The following is a 15,000-nucleotide window of genomic DNA, read 5'->3' as shown; positions in this document are numbered from 1 at the left end:
ATTTGTTTGCATCCTGCCTTCATTATTTTGGCAAATCACTTGAGGCGGGGAGAGGGGGGGACGTATCCTACACACCTTCCTCCTTCTATTTTCCTCACAACAACAAGCCTGTGAGGTGGGTTGGGCTGGGAGAAACTGGCCTAAAGTCACTCAGCTGGTTTCAACGGCTAAGGCAGGCGGGACTAGAACTCACTGTCTCCTAGGGATTGGCCCAAAGTCACCCAGCCACTTTCATGTCTAAGGCGGGACTAGAATTCACCATCTACTAGTGACGACTGGCCCAAAGTCACCCAGCCATTTTCATGTCTAAGGTGGGACTAGAATTCACCATCTCCTAGTGGCGACTGGCCCAAAGTCACCCAGCCAGCTTTCATAGATAAGGCAGGACGTGACCTCCCAGTCTCCTGGTGATTCGGGACTAGAACTCACTGTCTCCTAGTGATTGGCCCAAAGTCACCCAGCTGGCTTTCGTTTCTAAGATGGGACTAGAACTCACAGTCTCCCGCTGTCTAGCCTGGTGCCGTAACCACTAGTTAAGTGATTTACGTGGCTAGTTACTGCTGGGGAGATCCAGATTCAAATCTCCCATTTGATTTTAAGACTGCTGGAAGACGTTGCTCCGGCTATTGTCTCTTAATCTAATTTATCTTACAGGGAGGTGATGGGTGCCTGAGTTGCCTTCAATTTCTAGAGGACGATCACAGTACAAACAGAGTAAACAATACAGGTAGTCCTCAACTTACAATCCCTTGTTTAGTGACCATTCAAAGTTACAAAGGCATGGAAGATCGTGGCTTACGAGCAGTTCTTGCACGTCAAACCATCGCAGCAGTCCCCAGAGTCATGTGATCAAAATTTGGGTTCTTGGCAACCGGCCTGTATATTTATGACAGTTGCGGCATCCTGGGGTCCCATGATCAACATTTGGGACCTTCCAAAGTGGCTTCCGGCCAGCAAAATCAATGGGGAAAGCTGGATTGACAACTGTGGCAAACAAGGTCATAAAACCAGGTGCAACTCACTTAAGAACAAAAATTCTCGTCCTGATTGCGGTCGTAAGTTGAGGACTACCTGTATAGTCGATCATACATCCCGCCATATGTTTGTCCTTTCTGCTAATCCATGGAAACCTCATTTGCATGTCCAGTAAACATGTCCCCAGATTACATCAGGACAAAATGCATGTATGGACGACGGGGATGTGGGTGGGTGTGGGTGTGATGCGAAGCTTAGTCTTCAGTTTGCCCTCATTTGGGATTAAGGAGAAATGGATGAAGTTTAATTCATGCCCCCCCAATCATGTTGATTTTTCTCATTTCTTGTGTGTCCTGCTCAGGGAAGAAGAACGGAGATGTGGACCGGAATTTTGATACCCTGGATTTACCCAAGCGATCTGAATCAGCAAAAGGTAATTTCAAAGGTCAGCAAAGATGAAAGTTGGGGGGTCCTTAAGGACTGCTGCGGAAGAGGAGAAGATGTGAGGGTCACAATAACTGATGCTATGCTTGCAAAAGGGAGGTTTACCTGGAAACGGGACAAGCCACAAAAAAAAAAAAAAAAGAGAGAGGACCACATAATTAGATTGAGCGGCAAGGAGAAAGAGACCAAGGTGGCTTTTGAAGGCAGCCTATTTTTTTTCCCAAAGCCGTCGTCAAAAGGCTTTTAGTTCTACCTTCTCTTTGATCCAGAAGTCCTTGGATGTCTTCTGTGCTCACCTTAGGGAGTTGTTCCTGCCTACGGGGAAAAACCTAGGAAAAAAATATGACACCGGTTGAATTTATATGCATCTTTTGCATATGACTGAATTTGGGAAAAAGATGAAGCCAGGGAGAAATTTATTATTATTATTATTATTATTATTATTATTATTATTATTATTATTATTATTATTATTATTATTATTATTATTGAAAGATAGACTTGAAAAGAAGCAAGTGAGTTATATCTAGGAGCGTGGTTGGTTTGCCGGATTGTAGCGAGGAAGTGAATCCCCAAGAGGGGTGGAGTGCTTTCCGGAGGAGTAAGAGGCAACTCAGCCCTGATGTTATGTGTGAGAGAAAGTGGGTGAAGGCAGCATCTCCTTAAGAGTTCCTGGAGTTTAGAGGCAGAGGGTTGAGCATTTAGCCTGGCAAGTTTCTGCCTGTAGGTGTGAAACGATAACGAACTCAACATTGGAAGAATCACCACGTCTCATTCTTGGTTTGGGTCCATGGTGGCAAACCTATGGCATGTGTGCCACAGGTGGCACGCAGAGCCCTCTCTGTGGGCACGTGCCCTATCACCCCAGTCCTAGGCCTTCAGCTGGGTTTTATAAAACCTTTTCGCTTTAGGCCTCCACTGCTGTGTGCAAAAAAAAAAGGTTCAATCAATCCATCAATTTTAACTTCTCGTGGGGGAAAAAAAGATCTCGCAAAGTTGGAATTGATTGATTGGACTTTTTAGTCCCTCCCAGACTGCCATTACCACCTCAGCCATGCCCACATAATTGGCCACACCCACCCAATGGGCGACACCCACCCAATGGGCCACTCCCACCCGGCATCCGATGATACTTAAGTGGGTTTTGGGTTGCAGTTTGGGCACTCGGTCTCTAAAAGGTTCGCCATCACTGGTTTGCGTCCTGACATGTGGTGACTGAGGAATTCTGGGAGTTGGAAATCCACACATGGTGGCTGAAGAATTCTGGGAATTGAAGTCCGCATGTGATGCGATGGAATATAGTGAGGAGGTGCCTTCCCTGGAGGGAGGGGCTGCATTCCAGAGGACTAAGAGGCAAAGTCAGTTCAGATAATAAGTGTGAAAGAAAGGGAAGAAGACAGCTCCTCCCAAATAGTTCCCGGAGTATATTGTAGATGCAGAAAATTGGCATGATGTTGTCAATAGGTATGGAAAAAATTAAAATAACTCAACCTGGAAGAATCTCGGTGTGTCGCTTTTGGTTTTGACCCTGACGGTTAGTTCCAGGATATGTTTTGGAAGTTCCTTCAATTTCTAATTGCTTTTCTTCCCTTTTAAAAGTCTGTGCACTTTCCTTAATTTATAACGGGTTTGGGGGATTTGTCCCTCAAATAAACAAGACTGAAATAACAGTTACTGATGTATTAATGGCAAGGCCAACTCAGTGGCATGGTGTTTTAATTCTTTTCAGATGAGATTAATTGCCAGCTCAGGGCGAGCTTCATTGTCAAGACCGAAAACGGTCTAAATGATGAAATGGATTTGGTTTGAGTGATGTCGTGGCACGCTGTGCGTACGTGTTGGAAACCAACCATTGTATATTAATCTTTATTCACATTAAGGTGTACTTTAGGCAGGATATTTTTCAACAGATAGAAATAATAGAGGCAACTGTTCAAGGATCTCTTCTGGAAAGGTCAAAATGAACAATGAAGGATTATGCATTGTATCTGCTGGCTGGTTAAGATCTGTAACAGAGGCTTGTCTTGTGTCCTTCAAAAATGGCGAAGCTCTGGAGTATAGGTAGTCCTCGATTTACAACCAAAATTGAGCCCAAAACCTCTGTTGTTAAGCAAGTCATTTGGAACTGAAACTGCATTCCAGGGAATCAGCTGTGGTGGATTGTAGTCTGGATTCCCAGGAGGGAGGGGCTGCATTCCTGAAGTCCAAGAGACAGCACAGCTTAGTTTGTGTGTGAGAAAAAAAGGGCAAAAGTAGCTCTTCCCTAAGAGTTCCCAATTTTAACGGGGCAAGTGGTCCGCTTCAGTTTGGCAGGATTTCTGCCTACAAGTGAGGAACAGTGAAGAAAACCACTTGTTAGTACAGGTAGATTTTGACTTACAACCAAGGCAGCTGGCAAGCGTCTGAATTTTTGATCATGTGACGGATGGGGATGCTGCAACGACTGAAAGTCTGAAGTCACAATTTTTTCAGTGCCATTGTAACTTCGAATTTGTAGGGTACAACAACAGGACCTCTTCTGCAAACCAGAATCAAATCGTAGCAAATCTGAGACTCTTTCTTGAGCCATCCACTTTCTCGAGACTAAGGTGTCCTTCCTCTCTTAACTACGCCCGCATTGCTTCGTCCAAATTATCACTCCATTCCTTTACAGCAGGGGTCTTCAAACTTGGCCCTTTTATGATCTGTGGACTTCAACTCCCAGAATTCCTCAGCCAGGCACGCTGGCTGAGGAGTTCTGGGAGTTGAAGTCCACAAGTCATAAAAGGGCCAAGTTTGAAGACCCCTGCTTTACAGCTTCACACCAGAATGTCCACAGCATTTCACCCTGCTTGCCCTCATCTTCTGTCTCCTGCTTTCTCCATCTTGGAGGTGACGGCTCGGACAATCTCTTGACATTTGGCCCATGATCTCTCCGAAGGGATCAAGTTTGAAGGCAGATTCCATCTCAAAGTTCCAGAGCAGGGGTGTCAAACTGTTGGCCCACGGGCCGGATGCGTCACGCCAAAACTGCGCCCACCCCATGGCCGGCAATAAGGGGAAAGTCACGATACATCGCGACACGTCACGTGACGTTGCGAGTTTGACACCCTTGTTCCAGAGGAATTAGGGATTGGAAGCCTCTGCAGATCAAGCAAGGTTTTGCCCCAAATTGCTCCTCATGTGTCTAGCATTGTGGTAGAGTTGTCCCCATTACTTGGCTGTTCAGGTGTTGACAAATATACAATCAGAAAGATTTGTAAATCCATTTTGCAGGAAAGCTTTGTTCCTGAAGCTCAAAACCTGTCAGGATCCTTCTCACAAAACGTGCATATAAAAAGGATGGTTGAGTCAAATTGATCTAATATTGATTATAACCTTGGGGAGTTAAAAGCAGTGCATGTACTTTTATTTTATTTCTCCTTCATTCGGAAGAGTTAAATTATTCTCCACGAGACTTTAATCGCGGTGGCATTTTGAATAATATAGCAGCCCTATGGTTCTGTTTAAAGTTGCCAGTTTAAAGGACATTTTGTTCCTGGTACTGAAGCTGAAGCCCCCACCCCCACCACAAAAAAAAAAAGAATTTTGGAAGTTGAATAGTTGGAAAACCTGAAGGCAAAGAAGAAGAAAAAAATCTTCATTTCTGCCTCTGCTTTTCTGGCCATTTCACAAGTTGTTGTGTCCGAGGAAGAGAATACAGGAAGTTCTTAACTTATAACTACAATTGGGCTGGAATGTTGGCCATTAAGTGATGTGGTTGTTAAGCAAATCATTATATAACCAGACCCAATTTTATGACCATTTTTTAACCACAGGTATTAAGTAATCGGGCTTCACCAACTGACTTTGTTTGTCAGAAGGAAGGGAGGTCAAAAATCATGACTACAGGCCTACAAGGCCCTGCAACAGTGGTAGGATGGGTCATACGTCACTTGTGGGCCGTTGTAACTTCAAATCATTGTTAAACAAGTGGTCATTAAGTCAAAGACTACCTCTAAACGGAATTGTTCTGTTCTGAGTTCCAGCATCTCAATGCGAACCTTGGCCACTCTTTAAAATCACCCATTCATTCCCATTAAAAATGATAGTCCAGGGGTTTCTTTGAAGGGTTTCTGGGGAAAGATCGAAGGCTTTGGAGACACACGTGAGGACGCAACTCATGTATGGAAGGGAAGGTGCAGGATTCAGCCTTGGCCTCAACAAGGCACATCTCTGTCCTGTAGCTGTCCAAGGTCCTGAAATCCTAACCTGCCTGTCCCTATTGAACCCCAAGTATCTTGGTGCTCAAAGTCAAGTTGGATTTGAATTGGACATAACTGGGTCACATCATTGGTCTGAACTGCTGAGATTCATTTTACACCCTACTAGACAGAGGTCCTCCTGGCATTTCTTTCCAACACAGAACAGTGGTCCTTCCTTCCGAGGGCCACGCTCGTTTTCTGCCCAAGTGTTCAGTTACTTTCTTTCAAGAAAGTGCCAATCCCTCCCTTATGCCAATCTTATGATTTTTTGTTGTACGATCTGTTTGGTGGTTGTTTCCCATTCTTCCTCTGTATTTTCCTTCCTTCCTTCCTTTCTCCCTTTCAATCTCTGTCCCTTTCTTTCTTTGTTTCTTTCTTTCTTTCCTTCCTTCTTTCTTTCTTTCTTTTTTCTTTCCTTCCTTCCTTCCTTCCTTCCTTCCTTCCTTCCTTCCTTCCTTCCTTCTTCTGTCTTTTCCTTCCTTCCTTTCTCTGTCTTTTCCTTCCTTCCTCCCTCTCTCCCTTTCATGTTCTGTCCATTTCTTCCTTCCTTCCTTCCTTCCTTCCTTCCTTCCTTCCTTCCTTCCTTCCTTCCTTCCTCTCTCTGCCTTATCCTTCCTTTCTTTCTGGCTTTTCCTCCCTCCCTCCCTCTCTCCCTTTCAATCTGTGTCCATTTCTTTCTTTCTTTCTTTCTTTCTTTCTTTCTTTCTTTCTTTCTTTCTTTCTTTCTTTCTTTCTTTCCTTCCTTCCTTCCTTCCTTCTTCTGTCTTTTCCTTCCTTCCTTTCTCTGTCTTTTCCTTCCTCCCTCCCTCTCTCCCTTTCATGTTCTGTCCATTTCTTCCTTCCTTCCTTCCTTCCTTCCTTCCTTCCTTCCTTCCTTCCTTCCTTCCTTCCTCTCTCTGCCTTATCCTTCCTTTCTTTCTGGCTTTTCCTCCCTCCCTCCCTCTCTCCCTTTCAATCTGTGTCCCTTTCTTTCTTTCTTTCTTTCTTTCTTTCTTTCTTTCTTTCTTTCTTTCCTTCCTTCCTTCCTTCCTTCTTCTGTCTTTTCCTTCCTTCCTTTCTCTGTCTTTTCCTTCCTCCCTCCCTCTCTCCCTTTCATGTTCTGTCCATTTCTTCCTTCCTTCCTTCCTTCCTTCCTTCCTTCCTTCCTTCCTTCCTTCCTTCCTCTCTCTGCCTTATCCTTCCTTTCTTTCTGGCTTTTCCTCCCTCCCTCCCTCTCTCCCTTTCATTCTCTGTCCTTTTCTTCCTTCCTTCCTTCCTTCCTTCCTTCCTTCCTTCCTTCCTTCCTTCCTTCCTTCCTTCCTTCCTTCCTCATCCCAATCTTGAGTTTTTTTCTCCTTTATTCCTTCCCTCTCAGTCTTCCTTTTTTTTAAATAACCAGAGCCAGTTATTTCCTTTCTCTACTTCTCCCTTCCTTCTCTGTCAGCACTTACAGGCTGCTTATTCAGGCCCAGGCTGCCGTGAAGTGTCTTCCTCTCTTTAGAAACGGATCTGCCAAAAGAATAAAATCTCCTCTCGGAGGATCAAGGAAGCTCCTGTCATGGCAGAGTCTTGACAGCCAAAGAGGGATGACAAGACTTACAAAAAGACCTGGTGACGGAGCCAGCTGGGTGCCAATGCCGGTCAGACTTGAGGCAAGGAGAACGTGTTAAAAAAAACAAATACGAGCATCAGAACGCGGACTGAAGAAAGTATCCATTCCCATCTTTTTTTTGTGTAGAGGAATTTTTTGTGAATAGAACACACACTTTGGGCAGGGGCGTTTTACAGACAGCGGTCAGCACCTTGAAGTAAGACAGGTCAAGGGGCAGGCTTTGCAAGGATAACAGAAAGGGTACTTTTGAGCCCAACATTTCTGTTGCTAAGCGAGACGGGTTCAGTGGGCCCCATTTTAGGGCCTTTCTGGCCACGGTTATTAAGTGAATTGCTGCAGTTGTTGTGTTAGTAACGCAGCTGTTGAGTGTGTCTGGCTTCTCCAATGACTTTGCTAGTCAGAAGATGATGGAAGAGGATCGCGTGACCCCAGGACACTGCAACCATCATAAAGATGAAGCATCTGAATTTCGGTTAGGTGACCATGGGGATGGTGTAGTGGTCATAAGTGCTGTTGTAATTCCAAAGGGTCACTAAACAAACTCTTGTATGTTGAACACAACCTGCGTTGTTCTAAGATACATTAACAGTATGGTGAAATCCTAACCGAGTGTCTTCCTGTCCCATCTTGGATGAAACTACATCAAGGCAGGATTATCTTGAGGTTCTTTCTTACTCTTTCTTCTATCTCTGGATGCTTTCATCTCTTCTCCAAGTTTGGTCCTTCCTTCCCTCCTTAATGGTCCTCTCACATCTTCTCCAAGGTCATCTCTGAATCCTGAATTCTTTTACATTTTACGTTCACTCAGATTTAAGCTACCACTCATCAGCCAGTAGACTTGGTGGATCATTCTTGTTCTCATTGAAGACTAACCCAAATCTGAACTCTGAAGACCATCCTAGAGGGCCCCCCACCGACTTGAAGAAAGTTTCTTTTTGTGTTCAAGGTTGAGAATTCCCACCCGGGCTGCTTAGAGCTTCATACTTCTCTGGTTTCGCTAAGTACATTGTTCATCATAATCCTGCATGATGCTTATAATATACAAAGGACTCCTAATCCGTTATCCATTTTGCCTTCTGTCAGTAGAACTTCATTATTTTAAATAGAAACGCCCTCTCCCTCTTCTTTTTCTGCAGATCTTTCACGGGCTCAACACATTTTACCTTTCACTACATTACAGATTTCTCTTCTTTATTTCCTTTCAGCCTGAGCTGAAGCGCATTGGTTTGTAATTCCACTGGTTGGTGCTTTTGGGTGGGGTGGACGTGACTTGGATAGGAAATTGTCATTCTTCCTGACTATTCAAGCGTTCACAAACATTTCCCCCCCCCCCGCCCCCAATTCTGGGATGCAAATTCCCCAGGAACGGTTAATTACCGTATCTAATATGAGTTAAGAAGCACAAGCTGAGAATATATGTGGGGGGGGCAGTAATCTTGTAGGCATCTAGTACATTGTACAAATGTGCGGAAGGGCTAGAACAGGGGTGTCAAACTCAATTTCATTGAGGGCCGCATCAGCATTGCGGTTGCCCTCAGGGGGCTGGGTGGGTGTGGCCTATTGGGTGGGTGTGGCCTATTGGGTGGGTGTGGCCTACTGGGTGGGCGTGGCTAAAGTACGTATGGCCTACTGGGTGGGCGTGGCCAGCTCTACATCATTCACATCAAGGGTGACGGGGCCTGGGCAGGAGTGGGACAGATCTGAGGGTCTCTGGCAGAAGGAGGGTCTCTGGGCCAGGGCCAGGGCCAAGGCAGTGGGGGCCGTTCCCTCACTGTTTCCAGGATGGCTTCGCGGGCCGCATGAAACCACTTCGCGGGTCGGATCCAGCCCCCGGGCCTTGTCTTTGACATGTCTGGGCTAGAATGTGAAGAATAAATAATTTTTTTTTTGAAACGGTGGAAATCTCCTGAGATGGCTAAATCTGGTTTGGGAAGCTCTCGCTTTTCAGAGGACTTCAGCATCCTGGTTTTAAGGTTTTACAAAATCTCATGGGGGTGGGTGGGGAGAAACGGTCTAGCATTTCTTAAAAAGATATCTACTTTTTTTTTTTTAAAAAAGACATTTAATGTAATGTTGTACTCCTAACCCCTTAATTAATAGCCGACTTAATTGGTTCCAGGCATAGGGAATGGGGAATTATAAGTAGACTTGAGGAAAAGAGGGGGGGGGGAATAGGGAGCTTTTATTTTTCAAAGCAGATGTCATGGTTCCGATAAATGAGACAGTTCAAACAAAATGCGGGCAGGAAGATAAGAAACAACGGTTGGAAACTGATCAAGGAGAGAAGCAACCTGGAATTAAGGAGAAACTTGCTGACAGTGAGGACAATTAAATGGTGGAACGGCTTGCCTCCAGAAGTTGTGGATTCTCCAGCACTGGAGGCTTCGAAGAAGAGATTGTCTGGAAGGGTCTCCTGCTTGAGCAGGGGGGGGGTTGGACTAAATGACCTCCAAGGTCCCTTCCAACTCTGTTATTCTGTTCTCTTCCGTTCTGTTCCGTTCCATTCCATAATCTTTTCTATTCTGTATTTCTATTCTGTTCTATTCTGTAATATCAACAATCCTTCTAAAGTCTCTGACTGAGGTGTGTTCAGGATCTTTTAGGCTTCGTTAAGCTATCTAAAGGTAAAGGTAAAGGTTCCCCCGCACATGCGTGCTAGATGTTTCCGACTCTAGGGGCCGGTGCTCATCTCCATTTCAAAGCCGAAGAGCCAGCGCTTGTCCGAGGACGTCTCCGTGGTCATGTGGCCGGCATGACTGGACGCCAAAGGCGCACGGAACGCTGTTACCTTCCCACTGTAGTGGTCCCTATTTTTCTACTTGCATTTTTACGTGCTTTCGAACTGCTAGGTTGGCAGAAGCTGGGACGAGTAACAGGCGCTCACTCTGCTACGCGGCACTCAGGATTCGACCCGCCAAACTGCCGACCTTCTGATCGACAAGCTCAGCGTCCTAACCCACTGAGCCACCGTGTCCCTGTATAAGCTATCTAGGGTAGATTAAATAGAACGTGAATCTGTGCTCTGCCCACTCTTGAAAAGGACGACTGCCTGATGGATTAGGACAGCTTATGTGTCATGAAGTCATTGTCAACTCTTAGTGACAACATAGATAAATGTCCTTTATGACAATCTCCCCCCATCAGCATTTGATGGTGGTGGTAATGATGATGCTCCCAACGCCGCTGCAATTAAGTCCCTTGACTTTGCTCTGCTTGTCCTCTTCTCTTTCCTTCTACCTCTCTCAACATTATGGGCTTCTCCAGGGAGCTGGATCTTCAACTTGATTGAGGCTTTCTTGGCGTTAGATGGTTTTCCTGCTAAATCTTCAAAGATGTTCCTTTTCCTGCCCTTTGGAAAATTATTTCAACATTTAAGTGCGGCAGCTCCCTCCAATGCTAGGGGTCTCCCAAGAATAGAATTGCAGGTCTTTCTGTGTATCTCTGTGTTATTGAGATTTATAAACAAGAAGATCAAGACTTAATACAAACTAATTTAAAGGAAGGGGAGGGGAAGGAGGGAAGGAGGAGAGGGAAGGAAGGAGAAGGAGGGAAGGAAGGAAGGAGAAGGAGGGGAGGAAGGAAGGAGAAGGAGGGAGGGAAGGAAAGGAAGAAAGGACGGAGAAGGAGGGGAAGAAGGAAGGAGAAGGAAGGGAGGGAGGGAAGGAAGGAAGGATGGAAGGAGGAGGGGAGGAAGGAAGGAGAGGGAGGGAGGAGAGGGAAGGAAGGAGAAGGAGGGAGGGAGGGGAGGAAGGAAGGAGAAGGAGGGAGGGAAGGAAAGGAAGAAAGGAACGAGAAGAAGGAAGGAGAGGGAAGGAGGGAGGAGAAGGGAGGGAGGGAAGGAAGGAAGGAAGGAAGGAAGGCGGAGGGGAGGAAGGAAGGAGGAGAGGGAGGGTGGGAGGAGAGGGAAGGAAGGAAGGAAGGAAGGAAGGGAAGAAGGAAGGAAGGAAAGAAAGATAAAGGGAGAGAGAGGGAGGGAGGAAGAATGGAAGGAAGGAAGAAAAAGTGCAAGAAAAAAAGTTGAAGGAAAAATAGAAAAGAAAGAAATATAAAGAAATGGCTTCCGATAGTCTTTACAGCAGTTATAAGTACAAATACATTTTAACCTCTCTCTCTCTCTCTCTCTCTCTCTCTCTCTCTCTCTCTCTCTCTTTAAAGTTACATTCTGTTACTCTTCTTTCTAACATCCATCCTGTCGAATCATCAAAACCATACATCAAAAGTCCCCTTTTATGTCATTCTTATGCAAAAAGCCCAGGTGTATTGCAGGTCCTTTTTTGGTGGGGGAAAAAAATTGGCTACCTGGGTAAAACATATTTATTCACAGAGAGAGAGAGAGAGAGGCCAACCAGGTGGTTATTAGCTTAACCCTGGGGATTTGCAAACTACAATCACCAGAACATCTGACCTTCCTTTCTTGCTTGATAAATAAAACGAGAATTGGATTTCTTGTTCTTTCTCTGATAATAATAATAATAAAAAAGGGTCTCGTGTGCACATACACTGCGGGAAGCAGGCTTCACATGCTTGCCAGCTCCGGTTGTGTTGCACGTTTGATTCTCACTGTGGCTGTACCATAGTTGCCTTGTGCCCTTTCCCTTTAAAAGGCTGGGGAGAAACAGAACCCCTAAAGAAGCCAAATGAGACTTAGACCCATTTCAAAGAGGGACATGTCCCTCTGCCAAATAGCTGCTAGGCCAACCCTTAGGGACCACCGGCCTTGAAAAAGGCCCTGCTGTGTAACTTTTCTGCTGTTCCAGAAAGACGGCAGCATCAACAGAGGGACCGCTCCATTCATTCAACCTGAATGATAAGGTTTTAAGGATTGGCTTATACAGGAGATTATGTCTTGCCAAAAGAATCGAGACCCTTCGTAAACTGGCAGCGTGGAAGATTTACTCGAGCCTATGCACAAGAGTCTAGTCAACTAACGGTCAACCTGGCGTTAGACAAGGGTCAACGGAATTCAAGGAGGTTTCTTATGGTAACGCAAGGATTCTAAACTGATGACGCGTTTAACTCCACCCTCCAGCTCTGCCTCCTCTTCTCCTACTGGTTGTTTGATTATGGGTAAAATAGAACTATTGTTATTTCTGGACTTTTTTTTATTTGAGGTGGGTAGTAGATTCCCATCTATGCCGAGGTTCTTTTTGCTATTCCTTCTCCTTCTCTTTCTCTCTGTCCTTCTCCTTATCATCATCATCATCACCATCACCACCATTATTATTATTATTATTATTATTATTATTATTATTATAAAACTTTTATTCATAAAACATGAAACTCAGACAACTGAACACTCAAATTGACTGGCACTAATGCTTGACATGGGTTGCTGCCAGCATCATAGGTATCAACCAGGTATCTCCTTAAAATGTAATATGTTCTGAGTAGCGCAGTTTTTTTAGCTTTGCTGGAGCTATTGCAGGAAGCTGCAATTTCTTGATGTGTTTGCAAATTTTTTGGACATTATTATTATTATTATTATTATTATTATTATTATTATTATTATTATTATTATTATCATCATCATCTTTTATTCATTAAATATGAACCTCAGTCAACTGAACATTCAGTTGACATTGTTGTTGTTATTATTATTATCGCTTTTCACATTTAGTGTCCTATGTTTTAATGCTTGTAATGTTTGGGTTGTTTCATTCTGTTATTTATTGCATGGTAAGCTGCCAAGGGACGCGGTGGCTCAGTGGGTTAGGACACTGAGCTTGTCGATCAGAAGGTCGGCAGTTTGGCGGGTCGAATCCTGAGTGCCGCGTAACAGAGTGAGCGCCTGTTACTCGGCCCAGCTTCTACCAACCTAGCAGTTTGAAAGCATGTAAAAATGCAAGTAGAAAAATAGGGACCACCACGGTGGGAAGGTAACAGCGTTCCGTGCGCCTTTGGCGTCTAGTCATGCCGGCCACGTGACCACGGAGATGTCCTCAGACAAGCGCTGGCTCTTCGGCTTTGAAACGGAGATGAGCACCGGCCCCTAGAGTCGGAAATGACTAGCACGCATGTGCGGGGGAACCTTTACCTTTACCTTTACCTAAGCTGCCAAGAGTTGTGGTTTAAACAAACCCTTAATCGTGTGTGACTGTCCAGGTCTGAATGTCCAGGTTTTAAGGATTTGTTTATAGCTAAGAGGTATAGATAGGGGATGAAGAGATCGTTGGTTGTATTTTAAGAGAAGGCTAAATAAGTTATTAAAATTGTCTAGGCTTGTTGTGACCATGGAGAAAGTTCATTCTTGCCATTTGCAGATTTCATTTATTTGTATCTGGTGACGCTTCATAAAATGATGATAGGAAAAAAAAATAAAACACACAGTCGTAAAAGAAAAGGCAGGCACGGCGATGTACGTTTTAACATTACAAACACGTGTCCACTCCACAAAAGGAGCAGAAAGGTCATTTGTAAGCAGGAGGGGGGGTGCCTGGGCGGTAATGGCACAAAGAAGGAGGCCCCGTTTCACAAAAATAGGCTTGGTTTTGGCTGGCCCAGCATATTTTTTGCTGACGTGGAGGGTCCGGTCCTTCTAAAACAGCTGAGGCAGGAGAACATCTTCCCTCTGGCTCCTGGCCAGAGAACTGGACTACCTAGGCAGGAGAAAGAGATGAAAAGTCTAGAGGAGGCATAGACTCAGTTCCCTGGGGAAAATCTGGTTGGAGAACTTCAGGATTCTTCTGGATTCTTCTGGAGTCACCCTAAAATGAGTTTCATACCATCCTAAGGAACATAAGTATCACTGGTACTTCCAAGAAGGACCTTGGCTTCTACTCCTTTCACCCGTTCAAGTGTTCCCAGGCATGCAGTGTGTCCAACATTGGGCCAAGAAGCTGATCCTGGTTGATAGTTCTTGAAGGAACATCACTAATCCTGACCCTAAAAGCTGATCCTGGTTCATAGTTTGTGAAGGAACATCTCTAACCTTGAGCCAAGAAGCTGATCCTGCTTCCCTTCCAAATTCTATTCTATTCTATTCTATTCTATTCTATTCTATTCTATTCTATTCTATTCTATTCTATTCTATTCTATTCTATTCTATTTCTCTTATTCTATTCTATTCTATTCTATATTGTATATTCTATTCTATATTCTATTCTATTCTATTCTATTCTATTCTATTCTATTCTATTCTATTCTATTCTATTCTATTCTATTCTCTTTTTTATTCTATTCTATTCTATTTCTGTTATTCTATTCTATTCTACATTCTACATTCTACATTCTACATTCTACATTCTATTCTGTTCTATTCTGTTCTATTCTATTCTGTTCTGTTCTATTCTATTCTATTCTATTCTATTCTATTCTATTCTATTCTATTCTATTAGAATTAGCTCACCTGGCTGTGTTCCCTGTCTGATCTACCTGGTAAGGCTGACAAAAGCCTTCAAAGATGCAGGCATATGCCTGTATCTTGAGCTTGTCTACAGGACCAATTTAGCAGAATTGTAGCTGTATGAAGCCAGACGGCCTTTTGTTATAAGCATGTACTTCAAATAGTTTCTAAAGCTTTTCTTCCTTGTATCTGGATGGCCGGGGCACAGTGCCACCGTTAATGCAGTTACAGCATCCATATTTATCATTGGGGGGGGGAAGAGAAAGACCTTGAGCTTGCAGAGATGGAGAGAGCACATTTTAGCTTGCAAACTAGGTGCCCTGAGCTGCTTGTTAAGATGTTTTGATCGTGTGGGGTTTAAAAAATAAAAAAGTGGTTAAAAGCAGAACGTCCGTGCAGCAAAAGGGAAAACGAGAGAAAAAGAG

The 15,000-nt window shown here is 44.3% G+C and overlaps 1 protein-coding gene across 1 annotated transcript in view; it reads left to right on the top strand.

The window, feature by feature from the left end:
* Positions 1–15,000, top strand: part of ARVCF (ARVCF delta catenin family member) — a gene marked incomplete at both ends in the record, with an annotated part of 67,357 nt that overhangs the window by 43,282 nt on the left and 9,075 nt on the right. Inside the window, 2 exons of the mRNA XM_083373412.1 lie at positions 1,337–1,408; positions 12,069–12,214. Of these exons, the coding sequence (XP_083229538.1) occupies positions 1,337–1,408; positions 12,069–12,214 (218 nt within the window). The remainder of the gene's footprint in view (positions 1–1,336; positions 1,409–12,068; positions 12,215–15,000) is intronic.

The sequence above is a fragment of the Vipera ursinii genome (assembly GCF_947247035.1).
Source record: "Vipera ursinii genome assembly, chromosome: 14".
In the NCBI taxonomy this organism is placed as follows: domain Eukaryota; kingdom Metazoa; phylum Chordata; class Lepidosauria; order Squamata; family Viperidae; genus Vipera; species Vipera ursinii.
Note: the sequence above shows the minus strand (reverse complement) of the source record. Positions and strands in the feature narration are given on the sequence as shown.